This window comes from Colletes gigas, unplaced genomic scaffold (genome assembly GCF_013123115.1).
Source record: "Colletes gigas isolate AHSC1104 unplaced genomic scaffold, ASM1312311v1 Colletes_gigas_Sc00004, whole genome shotgun sequence".
NCBI classification, from domain to species: domain Eukaryota; kingdom Metazoa; phylum Arthropoda; class Insecta; order Hymenoptera; family Colletidae; genus Colletes; species Colletes gigas.
In genome coordinates this window covers 7,662,525-7,686,112 of record NW_025106633.1, presented here as the reverse complement: position 1 = coordinate 7,686,112, position 23,588 = coordinate 7,662,525, and the positions used below count along the sequence as shown (strand labels likewise).

At 37.1% G+C, this 23,588-nt stretch overlaps 3 protein-coding genes and 1 non-coding gene across 7 annotated transcripts in view; 2 read left to right on the top strand and 2 right to left on the bottom strand.

Moving 5' to 3' along the window:
* The window catches only part of LOC122405464 (hexokinase type 2), a 31,475-nt gene extending 16,545 nt beyond the window's left edge, over positions 1 to 14,930 (bottom strand). The window contains exon 1 of one of the 2 annotated variants that reach the window (XM_043410227.1): positions 14,733 to 14,930. In XM_043410227.1, the coding sequence (XP_043266162.1) occupies positions 14,733 to 14,789 (57 nt within the window). In that variant the 5' untranslated portion in view covers positions 14,790 to 14,930. Of the gene's footprint in view, positions 1 to 11,110; positions 11,308 to 14,732 lie in introns of those variants that run through there. The other variant, XM_043410226.1, reaches the window with a different exon arrangement.
* LOC122405465 (BRISC complex subunit FAM175B-like) lies at positions 1,806 to 18,447 on the top strand. 2 transcript variants are annotated; one of them, XM_043410229.1, is made up of 7 exons: positions 1,806 to 1,875; positions 16,162 to 16,333; positions 16,501 to 16,591; positions 16,668 to 16,980; positions 17,053 to 17,193; positions 17,514 to 17,811; positions 17,891 to 18,447. In XM_043410229.1, the coding sequence occupies exons 2-7, from the start codon at positions 16,247 to 16,249 to the stop codon at positions 18,296 to 18,298; spliced, it is 1,338 nt and encodes a 445-aa protein (XP_043266164.1). In that variant the 5' UTR covers positions 1,806 to 1,875; positions 16,162 to 16,246; the 3' UTR covers positions 18,299 to 18,447. The 2 variants fall into 2 exon arrangements, with proteins under 2 accessions (XP_043266164.1, XP_043266165.1); XM_043410230.1 differs by lacking the exon at positions 1,806 to 1,875 and adding an exon at positions 15,716 to 15,829.
* Positions 15,380 to 15,462, top strand: Trnal-cag. Its single transcript has one exon. It is a non-coding gene; the product is annotated as a tRNA-Leu (tRNA).
* A 150-nt stretch (positions 18,448 to 18,597) lies between the features above and the next one.
* On the bottom strand, positions 18,598 to 23,586 carry LOC122405463 (Hermansky-Pudlak syndrome 1 protein homolog). Of its 2 annotated transcripts, XM_043410224.1 has the most exons (9): positions 23,015 to 23,586; positions 22,631 to 22,795; positions 22,236 to 22,501; positions 21,683 to 22,152; positions 20,169 to 20,796; positions 19,897 to 20,041; positions 19,697 to 19,810; positions 19,541 to 19,626; positions 18,598 to 19,468 (listed from the first exon to the last, which is right to left on the bottom strand). In XM_043410224.1, the coding sequence occupies exons 2-9, from the start codon at positions 22,748 to 22,750 to the stop codon at positions 19,291 to 19,293; spliced, it is 2,007 nt and encodes a 668-aa protein (XP_043266159.1). In that variant the 5' UTR covers positions 22,751 to 22,795; positions 23,015 to 23,586; the 3' UTR covers positions 18,598 to 19,290. The 2 variants fall into 2 exon arrangements, with proteins under 2 accessions (XP_043266159.1, XP_043266158.1); XM_043410223.1 differs by lacking the exon at positions 23,015 to 23,586 and having other exon boundaries at positions 22,631 to 22,999.
* Positions 23,587 to 23,588: the final 2 nt, after the last annotated feature.

The following is a 23,588-nucleotide window of genomic DNA, read 5'->3' as shown; positions in this document are numbered from 1 at the left end:
GCGATCGGTAGCATGTATCCGATACACGGTCGATTGCAACAGCTGCTCGTAGTTGTAACATCAAGCTCAAAATCGTTCTCGATAAAACGCGCGCGTAATAATGGAATTCCTACGAGTCACGATTATTAGCGAGTTTCTTCATAGAAATACGTGCGATACGAAGCCGAGTGATAATTGCTCTTCTCCGCGACGTTTCACCTTGAAGAAATTGTTGAAAGACTGGGACGAAGTAATCGAGTCGAAGTTTTGTTAATTTGTAAAAAAATTTTTAATCGTCTCTATATTTCCTCTATAAAAAATTGTCACCATATTCTCCATTTTCCTGTCCATCAAAAACTGTTCAGAATTATTATAATTCTTAAACTATCCAAAAATTATCCAATTCTTAAATTAACCTTGAAGAAATTATTAAAAAATCGAAACGAAATAGTCGAGTCGAAGTAAGTTTTGTTAATTCGTAAAAAATTTTAAATCGTCTTTGAAAAACGATAGAGAATATTCTTTAAAAATTGTCTCCATATTTTCCATTTTCGTGTCCATAAAAAACTGTTCAGAATTATATATTTTTTAAATTAAATTATCCAATAATTATCCAATTCGTAAATTATCCTTGTAGAAATTGTAAAAAGATCGAAACGAAATAGTCGAGTCGAAGTAAGTTTTGTTAATTAGTAAAAAAATTTTAAATCGTCATTGAAAAACGATGGAGAATATTCTTTAGAAATTGTCTCTATATTTTCCATTTTCCTGCCCATGCAAAACTGTTCAGAATGATATAATTCTTAAATTATTCAGGTGGAAAAAATCTTATTAAAGGGGACTCCCCTAGTTTCTTCGTCTCGAGAATTCATTCAAGCTGACTCTCCTTCTTAAACCGCTCTACCTACGCAAAACAACTCCTGCACGTGTCCGCCGTGCCGTCTGACGACAAAGAAACGAAACGTATCAGGGAACGTGTTATGTAGTGCGTGACTATTACTGCGTAACGTATAATTATTCACGGTTACACAATGTTGATAAACAGCTTGAACCAGTAAAAAGAAGCGCGGTTAATGCGCAGAATCCGATCGCCGGTTTATTGAAATCACGGCTCGCGAAACGAAATTATCGGTCAAACGCATTAACGGCGATAAAGATAGCCAATACATAGCGAAATGTCGTAATTGTGTAAACTGAAAGCACCTTAAATTTTAGCTATTGTATTTCGAGATATTCAAATGCATTTAAATATTATATGATTTTTTAGGTTAACTGCATATAGTTCTGTTTAACATTGTAAGCTACATAACCTAAAAGTTTCAGTACTCATTATCGTAACCTTGTTAAAATTCACAAACTCTATTCAAATTTATCTCCCTCGACGTCTTAACTCGATAATTAATTTCTCTAGTATCACAATGGTAGATCCTGTCACCCATATATGGCTGACGTGACAGTCAAAGTGTCAATAAAGAATTTGTGAATAGTAAAATTTCGAAAAAAGAAAGAGGTATAATTTTTTATATCTGATGGGTGAAGGAACGATTAATGCATGCACGCAAGCACGAACATGGCGGGCGGTTAGAAAATACGGATATTGCCAATTTCCTCAGTCGTTGACGTCTCGTCGCGTCAGTCACGAAACTCGCACGCAACAACCGAGGAGAGTTTATAAGGGATGACGCAACAATCAGCTGGTTTGAACGAGGGAACGCAAGGCGCGGTGCGATTGGTCGACGCCAGGCGAGGGCTTGAGCGGTCGATCCCTTTTTCTTGACGTCATCGCCATCTCTCTGGGAAACGGCGTTTCCGCGCGAGCATGTGACTTTTCAACGACTATCGTCGACGCACAGTGGGTGTCGATCCCCCTACTGCCATAAAATCTATCGATACCAGGTATTGGAAACAGTTATAAGAGTCGAATTAATTCAACATAACCTAAAATTTCCCAATGATTGACAGATCTCATCGATCATACTTCTTGTTTATGTCAAACTAAATAATTATCATATCTGAAGAGATTAAAACGAGCGAGGCCGAAAGCACGTTATTATAGCGTTACACGGGCGCATTCATCCTCCAAATACGCGATGGAGGTTATACAGTACATATTAGCGTCACGTGATGTTACATAACCTCACATTTTTAAATCGATTTCGTGTCTTTGCTCGCCTGCCAACCGAATACAGTGAAAACTCGATAAATGTCGCTACTCCGGGTCCGGTCAGCAACACTTACGGAATAGGAGAATCGTCTTTCGAATTTGATTGTAGTTTGCCGACGCTTCGAACGTAGAAAGAGTCAGTAGCTAAAGAAGAAAGAGGGACTGAAACTCGGATTTATCGCCCCAGTTTAAATATCCGCGTCAGTGTGACCACACTACTGCACAGAAGAAAGTTTTTTATTTTTTACTTTTTGTTAATAAAAATTTCACTATCATGTTGGGGAGATTTCTCTGATTAAAATGAGGCTAAACACGATATAAATCGGTCAATATTTGGTAGCATAATATTGAATTAAATATTGTACTTGCGAGTCTTTCTCTCTTTATTTATCCTTCTTGTGCTGTCCTTTTCTATGTTCGGAAATATCAAAGAACGACGCATCGAGGTGCTGGCTACATTTATCGAACGGGAGGTAGCTATTTTCAAACGGAACGGTTCCACCGTTTCGTAAGTGATCAAAAACTGCAACACTTATGAAATAGGGGGTTTCGTTAGCTACCACTGTTCGATAAATGTACCAATCCACTGACCTTGCGAAGATACGAGTACACAATATTTAATTCAATATTATGGTAACAAATATTGGCCGATTTATATCGTGTTTAGTCTCATTTTAATTAGAAAAATCTTCCCCACATGATAGTAAAATTTTTATTAAAAAAAAGTAAAAAATAAAAAACTTTCTTCTTGTACAGTAGTGTGGTCACACTGACAGGAACATTTAAACTAAGATGACGAAGGCAATAAAGATTTTTAAAGAAAGCCGCTACGTCTCCGGTTACACTTCGCCTCACTGGTTCAAGGGGGATCCCCCTAGTGGTGGGGATAAAAATGTATCATTTATGGAACAGCTCTTGAGGACATTTATCGAGTTTTCACTGTACTTTCAATTTCCAAAACTACGAAATTTCAGATTTTATAGCAAAAGTTTCCCAAAAAATAGTTAACAATTATCGAACACCGTGGCATAACAAATGTTAATAATTAACTTTATTTCATTTTCCCCACTCTTTGTAATTTATTTTATTCGTATTTGATTTTATCGTATAATAAAATCGTCGAACAAATAATCGCGGAAAAATTTATCTCTCTGAAATTTATCTCCGAAAGGATTAAAAAGCAAAAATGATTTCATTCAATTTTTTAATCTTGCGAATTAACGTTGATACAGATAATATCGTTTATGCGAATGATAAACAATGTCGTTCATTCTCAGATAGGATCGACTAAATCAATATCCATTTTGTAATCGAATTTTATAATCTGAATTTTTCGAGATTTCCAACAGCCTTGAGAATTAAAATTACACAAAAAAATTCGACTTCTAGAAAACATCAACTGAGAATAGAATATTCTAAATTAAATAAACACAAATCCCTTGTTATTATTTAGAAATAGATCCTAAATCATTTCATTGCTCCAATGCCACAATCGATATTATCGTCTATGAATAATAGGATTAAATTCCAGTCGAAAAATGTTAATAACGCTTACGTAACTTTCGAGTCGCGAGAATTTATACAGGATTAAAGTTACCCAACTTCAATTGCTCGAGTATTTGTTGGATAGTAACAGAGCGGCTTAATTTAAGCTATTCTAATCGTCTGTCGTCATTTCGATCTCTATCTCGGATTTTCTTGTGCAAACATCAAATTCTCAAACGATTAGAAATATTGACAATTTTAAAAAATATAATTAACTTCGATACACTTTGCTTTTTATAATATCGTAAATGAAATTATAAAATAAAAAGTGTTTCGTTTTCTCGGTCCCGATATTATCGCGTGCAGTCTCTCGAGACGGAACGATTTAATCATCGAATTGTTTTTCCTCCTTGCAACATAGTCTTCGCGTAATTACCTAGCGCCTACCGTGCAAAATAACTTTCCGCTTATTGTTACTGCACGATACAGAAATAATACAATTCGAAGAATTAAATGCAGTAAATTCACAGCGTTTCGTTCCCCGAGCACGGGTTTCGTCATCCAACAGCGAAAGAATGCGATCGGTAAATAGGAACACGATACGTGTGTAGCCTCACGCGCGCCTTTTCTTTCCTGCGCATCACGAGGAGCATCAGTATATTCGTGGAACCAAAGCGAAAGGATCTGTCGACGTCGATCAGATCATTTCTACATTTCGCAATAAGAAAGTTATAGAACAGAAACTAGAAAAAGTATCATCATTCGTGGACCGACACATAATTCAAATATAAACTTCCAGTTTCACAAACCGCGTTGACAGGTATCCTAACCTACAAAACCTGCTGACCTATAAACGCCTACCTAACCTACTACTGTTTTACTACTGTTTATTAAATAACGACAACTACATATTTTTGAAATAACTAATAAATACTATAGTAATATTGATATGTGACACAGTTTAAGTTTATTGACGTTGAATGTTTCCACCTTCAGCAACAATGACCTGAATATTTGTTCCACATAATATTTAGGTCATTGTCACCGAAGGCGAACCAAATCTAGAGCCGAAACGTCTAACGTCAATAAAGTTAAACTATGTTGTATATATGCGACGTAACAAAATGGAATTTAAAATTGATGGAAACTAATTTCTGAAAGACGAGACGTAGGCGGTGTCCAATAAAAGTGTTCGCGTTCCCTCGGACCGTGTCAATCTCGTTTGTCCTCGGTGTCTTTTACATTTCCACAATAATAAATCGCGACGCGTCGTCGGCGAACTTTCAATGGGGGCCGGCCTTCGTCCCCGACGCTTTTACACATCCGCACTTAATCGAACAGAGGAAGTCGCGATAACCGATACAGTAAATATAAAAATATTTAATAGAACCTTTATTTACCAAATACCAACGTGAGAAGCATAATTGGAAAGATAAAGGATTTATGTAAATCAATGTCTGTTCTATCCTGTTTGGCTCTTTATTCTGTGCCCTATTGTGCCTTTTGTTGGGATAATACACTATTCCGCGTTAATTGGAGCTATGTTACAATGGCGGCACAAATATACATAACTCGCGACGAGATTTTTTTTCTTTGGTGACGTTAGCTAAAGGATTGCAAGGACACCAAATTTCTTTAGTAAAAACTATTGGAATTTTGTATATGAATAAATTTAAATTAATAATTAGTAAATAATATAATAAGTAAATTTCCAAAAATTCAGTCGAGTAAATTTTTTACAGATTTTATTAGAAATTACGAATGGATCGTTTTGATTGGTTTGGTAGTTCTAGTGTTAGGAACATTTATGCATTCGTGATCGATTGGAAATTATTAAGTACTAAATATGGTGTTCAACGAGTAGATTTTTGCTAATAAGAGATTGTGTAAAATTTGAAATAATTTCTGCGGCAACCTTACACATTAGAGAGTAGTGATTTCTCATAGAACCAGAAGAACCTTCATCCACGGTGTCAAGTACTTACGTGTCCGAGCAAACGTTCTCGATCTCAAGGCGATGGTTACGTGAGCTAGGACACGTAGATACACGCAGACCGTGCATTTCAGGATCTCTGGTGAAAAATTCATGCAAATCAACGTCACCATTTTCTATCGATGCACACTGTCGAACGATATTAATAAACACACGAAATAGATAACCGCAAAATTGTACCAAAACGATATTTTAAAAGTAAAAATATGAATTTAATTATTAATTTAATTTTTTCAATCATCACAAATATAATCGTGATTTATGATTAAATAGTTAATCGTGTCTAATGAGATTCGCTCTAATTACTGGTATTATTCGTTAATCATGCTGGTCGATAACGCGGGAATCATTAATTAGATTATGGTAGTATGGACCGGACTCTGCTAAGTCAATGTACGAAGACTGTGGCCTCCGTTTCGCAATTACAGGGGTCACAGCGTAGATGGAAAAATGGCAACAGTACTGATATTGTGTGTATCCGCAGACATTGATTATTTGAAAAAAAAAAGAAATTATTTTTAATATAAATGAGGGTCACGGAAGCGAGCAGACTTTATTCGACGTTATCAGTATGTGTCGACTGGAATTGAATAAGAATTTCTTTTTTTACGACCCCCCGATCAACGAGCAAAGTTATTGTTATCGAAGCATTGACGGACGTCTGTCAATTACCCTGTAAACGCGATGCAAACACGCTTAACAATTCGCAATGTCGGTGTCAGTGTTTCTCAACAATTTTCGTGGAGCGAATGGAAAATTGCCCGCCATCTTTGGATTCCAATATGGCGGGCGCAACGAACCGCGCAGCGTCCATACAATTCGTCCCGCGGAGACAAATAACAGGAGGTTACCACATTCCCAACGACCGTGACGCGAGAAACGCGTAACTTTTTACCACGGAACACGGATTTTACGGATGGAACGTACTCGCAAAAACTGACAGTCGATAACACTGCTCGAGAGAAAAAAAAATATAGCTTTTTATTCGGTAGCGTTAGTTTTATTTTAATTAGACAATTTCAAAGCCCAACGCGCATTATCGTAGTTCGTTTCAATTTTTAGGCGATCGAATTAACAGTATGGAAGATTTCAAATCGTAAAGTGTGATCCACTGGATGGGAATATGTTGAGAACCACTGATACAAGCGATAGAGACTTCATCACTATTACCGAATACGGGAAGAATTACGAACGAGTTTCCTCCGCTGAATAGTTTCATTAACCCGATAATGTCACAATAGATTCAATTGAATGGTCTGATTAATTACGTTCGTATTTTTGCAAGCGGCAGATTATTCGAGATGCAATAAGGATTTATGAACGAAGCTTTCTTTCCCGATGAAATTGCAAGGCACGAAAATTCGAAGCTTTAAATTCGCGTGGAAACGAACGCGTTACTGAGAAATGCTGTGACAACGAACCGTGATTTTACGTCGCTTGAAAACGGACCTTTATGTCCCGGCGCGAGTCGAGATGCGTGACGCAACTGGCGCGTGACGTTGCATCACATCGACTAATGATCTGACGCGAACGAATGTCAAACGTGTACGAATTGTAAATAATCTCGAGTCCACCTTTTTAGAACGTTGAGCTGCAGATCTCATAATCACGCCTCTATTCCTGTCTAGATGTGTTTAGTAATTTTGCTGATTTCTTAAACACAAGGTCCTAAGTGCAGAGTCCACATCAACGCGTTTCAAATATAATCAAAGCAATCATCCATCTTATAACTATTTTTTGTATTCTTGTAATTGCAATTTATTAACCCAACTTTGGTTCTACCGCGTCTCCTCGACTCGTTATACGACAAGATCGTTACGTCTGGATCTTTAATAACTATCGTATAGACTATTACAATATATACAGCCTGCAAAAAGATTGTTCGTAGCAATAAAATAATTCGCGATTAGAATTTCCAATGAGCAACAGTGACGTATCGGCGTCCACGATAATTAGAAGCAAACGCACATCTGCCTATCGATATTTAAATAACTTTTAATTGATTATGAGGCGTTTTAGAATTTTTCGTCACTCGACGATGCTAGAATCGCTTCTACGATCGAAGTGAAATTCAATCCAAGGGTCGTGCGATTAATTTACGAACGTTTCACGATAACACTTTCTTTGTTATATAAATAATACTTTGACCACCCGTTTCATCGAACTCAAATTTTAGATAAGAAAAAAGAAAATCTTTTGTCGAACGAACGAACATAATTTATTTTTATCTAAACATTGCGGTTAATTAACATGAAGCTTCGTTTCGCGATAATAGCAACTATTGATAACCGTAATTGTTTTTTTTTTTTTCAATGACAATTTATCATTTCGAGAGTCTGAAAATTTTCCAGCGTCACAATTAGTATTATATTTTCAAATTTTATTTAATTTTCTCGTATTTTCAAAGGGAGAAAATTGTTTGTTTGTTTGACGTGTTCTGTGCATTTTCTATCTTTTGCACGGTGGAACGATGCACCACAATAAAATTAATGAATGGAATTACGAGACTAGAATATTTGCTTCGTGTAAATGACACGCACGTGCTTCTCTCGTTTAATGCACGCACGTGCTGGCATCGAGAATTCCATTAACCCTTTGGCGGATAATTTAAATAACCAGGCGCATTGAATGACATCGTTTGGTAATAATTGCGTGCACGACGCGTAAATTTTATTGCAACTCTTTCGTATTTGGAATTTAGATCGGGTAATTTTTTTAATTTACTTTTTATTTCCGTTAAGAATTCTGTCACTGATCGTCGCTTGGTGCTCGTGAGTCGAACTTAAATGGCGCTGTTACGCAACGATGCTGTACAGGAAACTGAACGTTTGCACGTTTTGACTAAACACTCGAGGTTGTAAAATGCAAGTTAGAATTTGTTTACATCGCCATTAATCACACAATGGCGTGATCGGTCCTAGTAAATATTATTAATAAAATTCATTCACGATGTCTGGATCATCGCAAAGTAGATTATTTATATAATTATTAATATAATAATTTCTAAGGATTTTCTCGATTCGCGTAGCAATTTTTAGACTGAAATATTCTTATCGAGATTTAGATTGAAAAATTGAAAATTGAAATTATTTCATTGCCTTTTTCGAGACGACGGGCACGCACATTTCATCTTCGTTGTGTTTCATGCAACACGGCCTGCGAACGATCACCTTAACGGGCTAGAAAATTCAAACAAAAATACATTTTTTCACGAAGAATTTTAAAGAATATTTCACGAATTAAGAATTTACCAAATTTTCACCGGGAACGTATCCGGGTTCCATTTTTCCAAAATAATTACGATACACGATCACTGACGGACATTTTGAATGTTGATGACATTTCTGGAAAAGCTGAAGTTCGTCAGGAACCATGGTCGATATAAAAAATTCGCAGAAAAGAATTAAAGGAATTTTTAAAAAATTGTTTCAAAAAGTATTAAAAATGAAGAAATTATTTATCATAATCGAAATATGTATAGCTGTTTAACGCATAAAAATCTAAGGAAATTTTCATAGGAACAGTCTATTGAATTATTGCAAAAAGCATAAAAATTATAATACCAGCGATTAGTACTTCCACTCGTTGGTTATCTTATCTGTAACGTATCGTGATTTGATTCTTAATTAAATATTCAACGTGGAAACGCTTGGACCCCTATTTGCGATGAAAATCTGGTACATTAACGGTATAATATCAGTGCCAATACGATTTTGTTCAAACAGAGGGACAAAGACAGTCGCGTACAAGTCAAGGTCTATTACTTTGCTTCCTTCTCTTTCTTCTACGATTCAAGGTATTGGCACGACGACACGAATTCGTGGCAGTCAACTGATGCATCATTGTAAATAAATTGTAGCAACGATGCATGATCCGCGCGTGTAGCACAACATAGAGAAATCTAAAAATAATGTCTTTCAACGAGCCAAATTTTTAATCATCGCGTTTAACGATATAAATATTCATGTCGATAGGAAATACTACTGTATACACTGTGTTCGGCCACACCTCGGAAAAATTTTAATGGGAGATTCTAGAGGCCAAAATAAGACGAAAATCAAGAATATCAATTTCTTGACTGAGGCTTCGTTAAAAAGTTATTAACAAATTAAATTAAAAAATTTCAAATCATTCTGAAAAAATTATTTTCGGTTGCGGGGGTCAATTACAAGCATTTTTTGTCATTAGACTTACCCTCGAAATCCTACCCACTTTCGAGAAAAAAATTCGAGAATGTGCCTAAATTTAGACGAAATTAAAAAATTTCGAATCATACTATGAAAATTATATTTAGTTACAGGGATCAATTACAAGCATTTTTTGTCATTAGACATACCCTCGAAATCCTACCCACTTTATAGAAAAAAATTCGAGAAGGTGCCTAAATTTTGACGAAATTAAAAGATTTCGAATCTTACTAAAAAAATTATATTTAGTTACAGGGATTAATTACAAGCATTTTTGATTATTAGACATACCCTCGAAATCCTACCCACTTTCGAGAAAAAAATTCGAGAAGGTGTGACATTTTCGACAAAATTAAAAAATTTCAAATCGTTCTGGAAAAATTATATTCGGTTGCGGGGGTCATTTACAATCATTTTTGGTGAATATACCTACACCCGAAATCCTACCCATTTTCGCGAAAAAAAATTCGAGTAGGTGCCTAAATTTAGACGAAATTAAAAAATTTCAAATCGTTCTAGAAAAATTATTATCGGTTCCGGGGGTCAATTACAAGCATTTTTTGTCATTAGACATACCCTCGAAATCCTACCTGCTTTCGAGAAAAAAATTCGAGTAGGTGAACAAATTTTTCGACGAAATTGAAAAGTTTAGAATCAATCTAAAAAAATTAATAACTTTTTAACGATCCCTCCATCAACAAATTAGTATTCTTGATTTTCGTCTTATTTTGGCCTCTAGAATCTCCCGCTAAAATTTTTCCCCGGGGTGGCCGAACACCCTGTATTTAACCCTTTCGACTCCAATCAAAGTGCTTGCAAAGAAAGCTTGGCAAAAGTTCGTTCAGGAATCCTGATCTCTCGTACGATTCTACAATGCCATAGATGGACTTCTAGTTAAGCAAAAACGAGTTTAGAAACGCGCGAGAAACTCGACGGTTACCTATGATCGACGTCCCATTGCTCTCGGATGAATCATAGATGCAAATTATATGCCTGATTCAGCAACAGGAAGAAAGATAGATTGCGTAGGAAGTGACTAATCGTCAGATAGATTCCGTACTTATGTGCATACAATCTCCGTCGGTATACTGTTCGCGTAACATCGTTCAAATAAAAATTCATCCAATCAGAATTATTTTTTCAAGGTATGTACGATGTATGTTTCCAAGGATTCAGAACCGTTTCAGAATCTACATAGAACTTACACGATGGCAAATGCAATAATTTTCACTTTAAAGTGCTATATATAGATAGTTGGACTTATTAAGTTCTTCCTGATAGTTTCGACCAAATGATGATTACCTCGTCGGTGACTGTCAATCCCGACGGTTCGTCCGCGGCCCGAACCCCCGCTGTACCCGTCGCCTCCGATTTGCCATAGCACTTGCACATCCTGCTGAAGAAGGACCTGTTCTTGGTCTTCATATCGAGCCTTGACCCACTGAACCCTTTCGACACCCGGCACGCTTCCTGTCAGCGTAAAACTGACGAACGCAAACCGATCTTTTCGCGTTCCTTCTCGACCTTTGGCTTATCGATACGCCGCATGAATCTCGATTATTGGACGCGGAGAAAGAAACATCTCCGGTTCAGCGTATCACAACATACGTGTGCACGCGCGGAGTTTCTCCGTTGAACTCCTCCCTCCCCCCACCCCGGCGACAGTTGGCCCCCATTGCGCCTGAGCGAAAATTCCACGGTCAAGGCTCCCCATCGCTTAACCGTCACGACGATTCCAGCTCGAACAAATGAAACGCAATTCCCGGAATCGAGGCCGTCGAACTGAAACACGATACCCGTGACGCTCTCTACAATGGTGTTGACTGCCTGTGTGAACCTAACTGGCCCTAATACCGTCTCGATCTCGACAAATTAACTCGCCAAATTTAAACGTTCCGGTGGAACGCGATCGATAAGAAGTCACTCGGACACCGAGTTTCTCATGAGAGTTTGGGCTAGCCTGTTTCTCCTGTCTTTCAAGGACAGTGCACGTAAACACTGGTGACTTCGAAACGGTGTCCTTAACACGTTGAATGCCAGTCTAAAATCCTAAAATTGTTTACGGTATCAAAACTCTGATTTCAGGCAACTGTAAACTGCACAACTTAAAAGTTGTAATAGTTACTTTTCTAACCTCATTCAAATTTACGAAGCCTATTAAAATTGATTTTTTTTTAGTTCCACTGTTTAATGTTCTGTCACCCAAATATAGGTGACGTGGCAGTCAATGCGTTAAATAAATCTTTTCGATGCTTTTTACTACGATCGTCAGACCTCCACCGAGTTTCGTGCTACAGAGAGTGGATAGTCCAAGTTAATCCTAACCTACAAGACACGTTCTGGAAAGATACTCTTTGGAAATGAGACGATTGTTACGGTCGAGGATAGTATTGTACTTCTAATTGTAGCAATTCACGTGCAGCTGTCGCCTAGTTATCCTCGACACTTAACCGAGCATTTAATTGCATCTCGCTTGTCAACGCTGTTTCTCAATGCCTGGAGAACCAGGAATCGAGAATTCCTGGAACACCTATACTACGAAGGCTAGACATGATACCCTACATTCCAACCACAACGCTCATTTTTATTCGACTCAAAGCCTAACGTGCAATATCAGAGCGATACGCTTTAATTACAGTCGTTTATCGATCCCTTTACAACGTTGCTCATTTTTTGCTTTAACCGTAAGCCGCGGGCACTAACATCGAGCAACGATAAGGACGGCAAATAGCTTTCGGCGAATTAGATACAAAGCTTTACGAGTACCATAAAAAAAGAGACTCGCCATTTTACTCGAGAGGGTTTTCGGGTAATATTCTCTTCGACGACAAGATAACAGGGACAGACAAGTTCTGTAAAATAAAGTTGGCTTCTCGAGACATCGAGTTGAAAAATCAACAATGCGAGATTTAGTTTAAAATGCTATATTTTTCTGCTCTTGTGGTTGATTTTCAACCGGAAATAAAGAAAAAAAGATTTTTAACAATTACTGAATAACCTTCGATTTTGCTGTCGACTCGCCAACCCGCGATCCGTTTTTAGCACGGTGCACGTGTTTATAAGCGACTCGATAAATAGAACACAAAAGGTGCAATCTATTCAGGACGGTGCAACCTTTTTTCCTTCGCTGTATCCCGTTTTTTTATCTCGGGATCACGTTCGCGTCCAATGGAGATTAAAGAGACACCGGATGTTCCATCGACTCTGCTATTGTCGTTTCGAGATTCGCGTCAGTTAATTCCTCGGGATCCAAAACGCAATAATTAGTAAAAAAAAAGTGCAATAATTTTTATATAATAATTAAATCTTATTCATCGCAACTCGTATTTAGAAGTAAAGATTTTATCGCATTTTTTTTCGTAAAAAAAAAAGTGAAATAATTTTTATATAATGACTGAATCTGATATTTAAATCGTATTTAAAATTTTGACTAAAAAAGTGCAACGTTGGAAGTAACTCGAGATTTTACGGTTGTCTAGAATTTATTCTCTCGTTTGCTAACGCGATCGAAAGAAAGTTGTTCCTTGTTTTCAACGACGTTGATCGACCTTAGATCGTCGGAGTCGTAGAAGCGGAGTCGATCGATTTCGAGGCCTCGAGAGCGCAACATTGCATGTGACACGCTATTGCAATCATTAAGAATGTGATTTTCAATCGTACGCGCAGAGAGCACGCGTGCCACCTCGCCAGCATAATCTCAGCTTACTGACCCGCGTCCCTTCTTCCCGACATCCTTCAATGAACGCGCTATATTATACCGAGTGTCCCGCGGAACTAGAACGGACGATATTTTCAAAATAGACTCGCGATATGAAGAAACAGTATTTTCGATTCTACGAATTTAGATGCAATTTATAATTTTCTGTTTCATTGCTACATTTAACGATTAAAATTACTTCTTTCAAAATAGTCAGAACATAAAAAAATTAGTTTCTAAACCACGATGGGTGTATAGCTGTAACAAATATACAAACGATTAAATAAAAATTAATTTGCTGGAAGATAGTGCAATTGATATCACAAGCTGAGTCATGTTTACCAATACGATAAGGTTAGAACGAACGAAGGGAACGGCCCCGTTAATAGATAATATTAATAATAAATACGTAACAATAACGTAGAAAATTAAAACGGCCAAAATCCCGATAAACCCGGAGGTTAAAAATTCTGTGGAATGCAAAGTCTGAACGGGACGATGTTTACAACGCTACCAATATTGTTTACAGCTGTAGTCGTACGTGCGAAAAATCATGAATGAAAGCTCAGCATAACTGGCTCTCGTTCTTCCTTTCTCTTTCATCTCGACTGGCCACCACGTGAGCTTCGTCACGAATTTACGACCGTGTCCTCGTTCCAAGATCGCCGACGGTCGCCAAAAGCGACACGAAATCATATATTGTTTCGTAACGTTTCTAGCGCGTCGACCCATTTTCCGACAAACTCGACGTTCCCCCAAATAAAAAGCCAGAAATGGAAATGAGAAACTCCTCAACCCCCCTCCCACCTCTTACAAAAAACTGACTAAAAATCATCTCACGAAAAATTACGCAAAATTACTTGCAGTGTTAATTTTTCGTTATTTTACGTTTAATTGGTGGAACGTAAGCCTAAGCGCTCTCGAATAATTTTTTCGGAATTTTTTCTCTCCGAACAATACATCGAAATATTTCCCAAGCTCCATCGCGAAAATTGTACGAAAACTCGACCGTCTTAATTTGTCTTCGAGTTGGTCAGTTAACGAGTATCCTCTGCGGGTTAACGGAATCGTGTCACCCGATATCTCGCGGAAGGGTTCGAGTTACCAGCGTCGTCATGCCCAATTAACGAGCTTTTTCGCGCAGTGTCCGCGCGCGTCTTACGCAACCGGGGGGGAAAAGGTCAAGGGCACGGACCAGTACGGGCAGGAAACAGCAGCCGAGCTTACCGTCTGATCTATGTGTTCCCATTTCTCGTGCAAGTAATCCCATTTTTCTTCCGTCATGGTACTGTCCAGAAAGAGGAGCGGCGGGGTCGGGGTGACAACAAGCACAACTATGGTAGCTCGAGAAAAAAAAAAAACACGAGAGCTTCGAGCGGCGAGAGGCAATCACGTAGCCCCTCTAGAGATTACTAAAAGCTTACATCACGCGATCCTCGAGTCCTACATCGAATCTACTTCGCGCGGCTAGAAATACTAGCGCGTCGCCGTACGCTCGAACCGGGTATTTTGGGCGACTGTTGTACGCGATTCGTCGCTGAGAACTATTCACGATTTCTTCTTATATCACCAAAAATCGAATCAACGATACGCGAATTTTTATTTTTATTATCTAAAAAATCTGGTTTACGCATCCCCCATAAAATGATTCGTAATTCCTTCAAACATTAATCTTTCGCAATTCTACTGCTCCATAACCCCTGTGTGGGGCTTCTCAGCTGAAATCAAACAATAGGAAACATTCGATTGGTAATTACCGTGTTGATCCTGATTAATTGTTCGACGAATAATTTTTACAGTACAAAAGTTGCTCACTCACACGTTCAAATGTTGTTCTGTAGTCCGTATTAATACAATACCAATCAGCGTACAGTGTCAGGATGGCCGAGCGGTCTAAGGCGCTGCGTTCAGGTCGCAGTCCACATTGTGGGCGTGGGTTCGAATCCCACTTCTGACAAAATTATCTTTTGGACGTTTTATGCCACGTTCGATACCTAAAACATTAAACAATAGATCGTATGTTATTTATGTACTTGTCACGTAGTGGTTTATTGAGAAAGAGTATTCGACTAAATTCTTCCCAAGTTATTATTACTACACCACACGTACCTACATATGCACAGTAGTAGTTGAATCGATTGCAAATTCCCGCCGCTGTAGATCTTTTTTTAACTTTTCTTCGAGTGTAAAAAGCCACTTGAAAAAATTGAATTCAAGATCGCGAAAGTGTAGAAGTTAACCTTTAAAATGGGTCCATAATGGTTGTACGGCTATTTTTTACTAAGTTACAGCAGTTGAATAATCGTGATCGTTTTATATCTACGGTATTATTAACTTGTATTTGTTTTATTAACAATCACGAGTCTGATCCTGAACGGTCTATTTAAGAGGGACTTTATAATAATTCAACAATCATACTGACCAGTTTTTACTTACACCTATTTACATTCGTTAAAAACATAATATCGGTCGAACAAAACACAAAAAACAAACACCGCAGAAAAAGAAAGACGAGCATCGCAAAACTGTTTTAATTCCAACGTACAAAGTAACAGTTATAAGCTTTGGAAACGTTTCGAACACATTTATGACAATACGATTAATTAACATAAAACAAATAGATAGAGAAAACGAACAACGTAATACGTTATTGCAGGTGCGTGAATAATGCGGTGAAAATCAACAGTGTAACTATTGAAAATCAAACAAAATAGTAAAGTGTGTAACAATTAATTGTCAATATGGCGGATAGCGATTTGCTCATCACAATTTCGGGTGCTGCGCTTTCTTTACTGTTCTATGAAAATGTTCGTAACAGTGGAGACCAGGTAATCGATGTTTCTCCTCCATTGACCGTTACTAATAATGCTTCTTGTTTTTTTTACAATTACTTGCTCGATGAAAAGCACGATCTTGCAATTCTAACCTCCAAAATATTTAACCTCAAACGAGGATCTCGAAAATATTGAAACGATCGAATTTTAATACGTTTTAGATGGGTTTTTTACTAGGAGAAAATCTTGAGTTCGTTATTAAAACGTATACAGATTCGGAGATTCAGATAGAAACTGTGAAGACACACAACAGTAAATATACTCGATTGTAATTTGTTCGTGACGTAAAGACGCCCGCAGTTCTGTAATAATGCATTGACGTTTGTAGATATTGAAACTGTTATTACTTGCCCGTTGCCCGATCTTTTGCACGATTCTATTGGTAGAATTAATAAAGAGAAATTAAAGGATTTTATGCGCGACAAGAGCAAACAGGTTATAGGTTGGTTTCGCTTCAGGCGGAATACAGACTTGGTGCTCACTATGAGGGATAAAATATTGCACAAAGAATTTGCATCGCATTTCTCTGGATGCAATGGTACTACGAAAAATTTCTTTGTTACTTGTTTGTTGAGCTCTTCGACAAACGCTACGAGGGGCACGCATAAGTTTAAACATGTCTTTTTGAGACGCAGAAGGGGGTGAGTACCAATTCTGTAATCGTTCGATTATAATTTTTGTTAGAAAGCTAATAACAAAATTTGTTTCTATAGAATGTTTGAGCCAGTTCCATTAAGGATAATCAATTTGGGAAATGATTCTTTTATACACGATGGTTCAGATTATAAACCTGCTCCTACCAAAAAATCATCAGATACGCCTGATGTATTTACAGAACTTATAGAATCTCTGAAGTAAGTTTGTTAGAATTTTATATGGATTTATATGGAAAACTAACTATATACGTCTAGACAAAGCAAAAATACTGAAAGACAATTCTAAAGTGCTATATGCATATACTGGGCTATAATACGCGAAATAATTCCCGACGCTGGTATCAATCAAAGCGAAATTATTATTCACGAACTACTTTATGTTTAATAATTATTGTACAAAGATGTTCTTCATGCGTTCGTTATTTAAAATTATATTGTTAAGAAGTAGTGACCTCCATTGTCACGCCTTAATTTTCTCCTGTTATTTTTGGTACTTAGCTGGAGCTATCTCTTTTTAGTTTGGACCTCGTAGGGACATCTGGATTTGAGTCTGTTATCACTATACAAAAAACAGTCGAGCAGTACTTGGACAAGTTAATACCGGAATTGTGCAAATCCGACATGGAGGTGGCGGAGCTAGAAAGGCAAGTCAAAGAATTTAAACGTAACAGAATCGCGCAGAACAACGAGGACGCTGAAAAAAATAGCGTCAGCAACGAAATAGAAGAGTTTGAGAAAATGTCCCCGCCAAGAATTGAATCCTCGGATAATGGTCGCGACGACAGGCAAACGTTTAAGGACTCCTCTACTACAACTGTACGTGTCACATAACCTCCAAATATTCCTTCGTACGATCGATCTTTCGAATTCGACGATATATTTCTCTTTATTTCAGAGTCGAACTGTTACTCCTAAATTAAGAAACACCGCAATGTATATCGAGGAGAACGTTAACCAAAGTAAATCGAGAAAAACGAACGCGGACACGGTGAAAATTCTGAACGTAGAACCACCGGCGAACACAGTCCCAGAATTAAAAGTCGACGGTATGGAGACCCTGTCAATAAGGAACAGACACTTATCTATGAGGTCGGAAATCGTGAAGGAATCGATCTGTAAAGGTGAAACAAACAAATGCGTTGGCAAAGGTCGGGGGAAAATAATCCGCGAAACTCAGGTGTCGCCACAGGAGTCGCCCGAAACGAATTGTGTACAAAATACATCCTCCCAAATATCTTACAGTCAGGTCACGAAAAAAAAGATCGACAATACGCGCAAATCGGATTCGATGGATAACCGTTAGAAAAATACCTTCTCGATCATCACCGAAAGCTTTATAAGGATAATACTTAAAACGATAGAGCATGTTCTGCAAAAGAGAGTGAATCGACATGAGTTTTAGGGCGCTTACGCTACACGTGTATGCATTGTAAATATTTCTAACATGTAAGGCAGGTTTGGTTTTTAGAACGTTCGAATCTTATCGAGACTACAAAGTAAAACGCTGTTGTGCCGTGTTCATAGTATCGAAGCTATGCGTAAGTGGAGAGGCATCATAGACTGAACTACCGAGTAGGTTTTAACGCGTTCTCGTGGAAGTTCTACGTATAAAAATTTTTATTTTCTTTCAATAATTTCAATCATTTTTTTTTAATACGTTCCCAAATATTTACAATGCTCTGTATCCTAGGTTCACTAAGTTCCCACGAAACTCTTAAGATCGTCTCGAGCCAACCGATTTCCCCCACTATCACCATAATTCATCAGGTTTCATAACTAGATCGCGAGCCGCCATTTCGTCATCCCTGGAAAAAATTTTAATGGGGGATTCTGGAGGCCAAAATAAGACGAAAATGAAGAATACCAATTTGTTGATGGAGGCTTCGTTAAAAAGTTATCAACGTTTTAAATTCCGCCTGTGAGACGGCCACCGTGCACGCTGCACACTTTAACTTTGAACGTTAATAACTTTTTAACGAAGCCTCCGTCGACAAATCGGTATTCTTGATTTTCGTCTTATTTTGTCCTCTGGAATCCGTCATTAAAATTTTTCCCAGGGGTTTCTTTCCATAAAATTTTTAACTGTGCCATTACATTTTTAAGTATTTAGCGTACGAAATAAATACAGATGTTTTGCATTACCATGTTTTATAAATATTGAGTTGATACACGTGACAAATACTTTATAAATAATTAGTAATCTTTCAAATAATTTACGTTAAATAATTAATCGTATTCGCGTTAACAGAGAACTTTAGTTTTTATCTGTACAGGAAATACTTCGACGGAATGTTATTAAAGTATGTCGGCGGGATTATTTGGAACACCTGTAACCTCCCATATGGTAGCCGCAAGCCTCCTCGAGTGTTCTAAAACGCACGACGACGTCGCCAGACCGAGATGAACGCAATACAGCTCGTAGATTCTGATTTTGTTCACAGACAATTCCGGGAAACACGTTTCAGCCAATTTTCTAAAAAGGAAAAAATATGAGCAAAAAGTTAACGGCGGAACGAGAGGGTAATTAAGTACCAACTATACAAACCTATAATAATCGCCGCAAAAAATGCCTGGTATAGGGAAGTTTTTCATCAGATGATGCAAATAAGCTTTACATTTTAACGGCGATCCCTAAAAAATTACACGATAGTACGAGCGTACGGTTATAAGCTTCTTACGTCAAGTGTTAACGTTCACTTACGGAACTGTCCTCGAACCACAAAAAATAAGCATAATTGAACGTTGTATCTTTCCACATAACCGACAAGTGTCCTTCTTCTAAATGCATCCTGCTTTGTTTCACCATATTCCAAATCTAGAAGAACGATGTTTAATTAAAACACGAGTTAAATTTTCCAGGTTCTTCTAGTCGATTGGCTTTTTGATTTTTCAAGAAATTACTTTTTTCGTCGTGAGCGTAAGGGTTTCAGGATTCGTGAAGTCTAACGTTGGCGCCGTTAGTCGATGCGTAGTTCGGTCTATGTATATGAAATGTACAAGACCTGGAAATTCTTCTAGATATTTATTGATGGTTAGGGAAGTTCTCGTAGATTATATGGCATTAAGGAGGTATATTTTCATATGGAATTTATCATAAAAAATAAAAAAAATAAAATAGCAGAACTTGTGAAACCGTGGAACTGAGAACCGTTTGAGTAATTGCGAAAGGATATGATCCGAGGGTGAAGTTCTTCAGCGCTTTCACTTTGAGGAAATCGCTGAAATCGTTCAACTTTTGACGAACGAGTCTTCCTACTGTTGTTAGCACATCGACGCCTTGCTTCAAGAAGTTTTTATCGAAACACGTCAATCTGTACAATTCCTTCATATTGTCGATGAACCCAGACGTATTTGATTCGATTTGTAGTATCGATTCCGGATCTCTGGATTTGAACAGATCCATGTATTTCTTTCTGACAAATTCCCATTTCAGTTGCAACCTTCTCTGGCACATGTCAACGTCGTTGCTGACATTGGCTCTGTTTTTCTTAATCCCATCCAGGGCCTTCTTTATCGCCAGATCGAAGTTCTCGAACGCCGGTTTTAATTCGTCGATGTCCCTTTGCAGTTGCAGACCGTTTATAACGTTTAAGTAATGAAAACTATCGTACAATCCTGACGACGTAGCTAGGTTAGTCACTTCGACTATCATTACGAGATTAATACCATCTGCTAACTCGAAAATGTGAACCGCATTAGCGGTGTAATCGTGCTCGGAACCGAGTAATACTAAATGGCTGTATAAATCATCGTCGGTTAACGAATGTAATCCCTCGTTAATAGAAGAGTCTCTTGATCCCCCTAGAATTAAATATGTCTCGATGTACAATATCAGTCGAGTTAACGAGAAGCTCCTAACAATGAAAATTTTACTAATAATTCGGGAAACAATGATATCTGATGTTTTATTCGTATAAACGTTTCAACTGTTTTCAAAGTAAATTCGTATCTTATTGGAAACATTAACGTGTAGGTTATAACGATATTTCCGTGCACGTCGGATCCAGTAGATTAGAATTAAATGATTTTTAAAATATTTTAAACCGTTTGACAAAATATATATTTATATCTTAATGATCGAAACATTTGATGGGTTGTTTATTAAAGTAATGCATCGAAATAAATGTGCAGAAATACTAGTTTATCTTTTTTTTAAAATATGCAATTTAATTCCCAGTTTTGTTCTTTAAGTTTTCATAGGAAGTATTTCTTTTTTATTCTGCTGTTTATATTTCTTATCAGTACGTGTGTGTCTGTTAAAGTTTCTTAAACTGTGGACTCACAATTTAAGAAACACTAATCTAGTTTATGTTACGTGAAACAATTAAATTAGTAATTTTAACGACTGAGAATGAAAAATTTAAGCAAGACTAACCTACGAAAAAAGTCAATATACCTAATTGTTTCACATTATATATAAGTTACATTGTTAATAGAATTAGGAATGTATATCGAAAATATTGTTGTAACCTACAATAATAGATAAGCGTTTTCCGTTCGTCTATACTACTGTAAAAACTATATTTTTGTTGTACTTTAGTTAATCTTTCAAATAAAATACGAATTTATCTCCAAAGTCTAGATTTCATTGAATACAATAAAAATACGAAACAAACCCTATAGCAATCCGAAATTATTAGAATAAAAAATTTTCAAACAAAAAGATACAACGAATTTTTAGTCGTACTAAATAAGTTTGTAATGTCTTCTGAAGTAGGATTTGCAAGCTTCGCTCCGAAAGCTACTTGCTCCTCTTTGGAGGAGCTGCTTTCAGGCAAAAGAATATCGCTGTGATCGTCGTTATCGCCATTCGTTCCCGACTGATTATCGCCTTTCCTTTTTTGATTTACCACCCAACACATGAGCACCATCAGTAATATATCAGAGGCATACAAGTCGTGTGCATTCTTACTCGAGTACAACGACAAAAACTTTTGCTCTACTAATATCAAAATGTGTACATTAGAAAATTCAGACTGCGACTTTAATTTATCACAGGCGTCGTTTAATACTTTTAATATCGCTACACCTAAGTCTGTATTTATCGACAACTGCTCTATGGCCTCTGTGAGCATGCTTTGTTCGTTTGTTCTTAGATGCACCCATGCGTCCAATAAAGAAGAAACTAAAGACACTTTCTGCCTGCTTATCTTTAGTCTGAAATCACAGTTTTTAATGCGATACCACGTAATTATAGATAAATTGTCCCTATAAACTGATACTATCTTCGTTGGACTTACATTCCAATATCTGGCCCGCAAACATGCCTTATAATGGATACGCAAACACCTAATGTTCTTTTCATCAACTCTACTTCCTCCATGGAGATATAGATAAAAGTGTACCCCATAAATCTATCGAACACCATGTTTGTACCATCGTGACATCTCATAGAAGTGTAAGAATTTCTAAATTCCGAGACCATCACATGCTGAGACGTAACAATGGGTGAAAATAATTGCATTATCACGTTTGGATTGAGTTTGGAATCCGTGTCATTCGCATCCTGCATACAATGTTCGTTTTATTTATTAGTTTTGATATCGTTATTTAATAATTTACGAATTTCTCGATACTTTGTAGTTTCCATGAAATAAATCGATTAACATTTCGGAAGAATATAATAAAAACGTACCTTGTTTTCAGATATCAGGCCTTGAATTTTAGCTAACTTTTGTATGTGATTCGCAAATTTGTTGTTGCATTTTGTGAAAAGCACGTCGTTGAGATGGTCGAAGATTAAAATACCCTTCATTTTCTAATCGAGTTACCAGCGTTCGTTGTCTGTCGTTACGCGATTCTGTCGATCGATATTTATTAATATATTAATATTTCTTTTCACGTTACACTGGTTTACGGAATCAATGCAACGATTCATTCTTAAACGTCCGGCTGCTCTGTACGCACACGATACGCCCACCCCGCCATTTCATTCACCGCTCGCGAACAACTATTTATAGTTGAACACGTTTAACTGGATTTGCGCTGATAAAAAAATGTAATCGGCGAAGTTAATTACCTGCTTGTGCGTGTCGACGGACTCTACGCTAGATGTCCTTATTCAAAGCCATCATTCAGCGCATTATTCGAACACTTGTGCAACGAGTACTTTAACGAAACAGAATTTTAATGTCTTTCGAGCATAAAACATATTATAATTCGCGAAAGGGATGTACAAACGAGTGAACTACGATCGATCTTCGATTTCTTTAGATTTCTACGCAAATCGAGTTGCAAAAATCAAAAATATATTGCAAGGTGAAAGATTTTTTTTGCCAATAATCATCATTTAGAAAGATATGAAAATGCATTTTATTGATCGTAAATCAAAACAATGAACGACACACTTACAGGGTTTGTTTTTAAAAGAGGATGAAAAAGGTTTCGATAAATTCGTAGTCAGTGTATAAAGAATCAAACTTTTATTTCGACAATATTTCGCCGGCGCGATTTAAAAATCCAAACGAATAAGGACTTATTCGAAGAATTATTCGTTAACTTGCGCAGCATAAAATTTGATAAGTTGGTTAACATATGGCTACAACAGCGACGAAAAATTGAAATACATAATTTACAATTATACTAAAATAAAA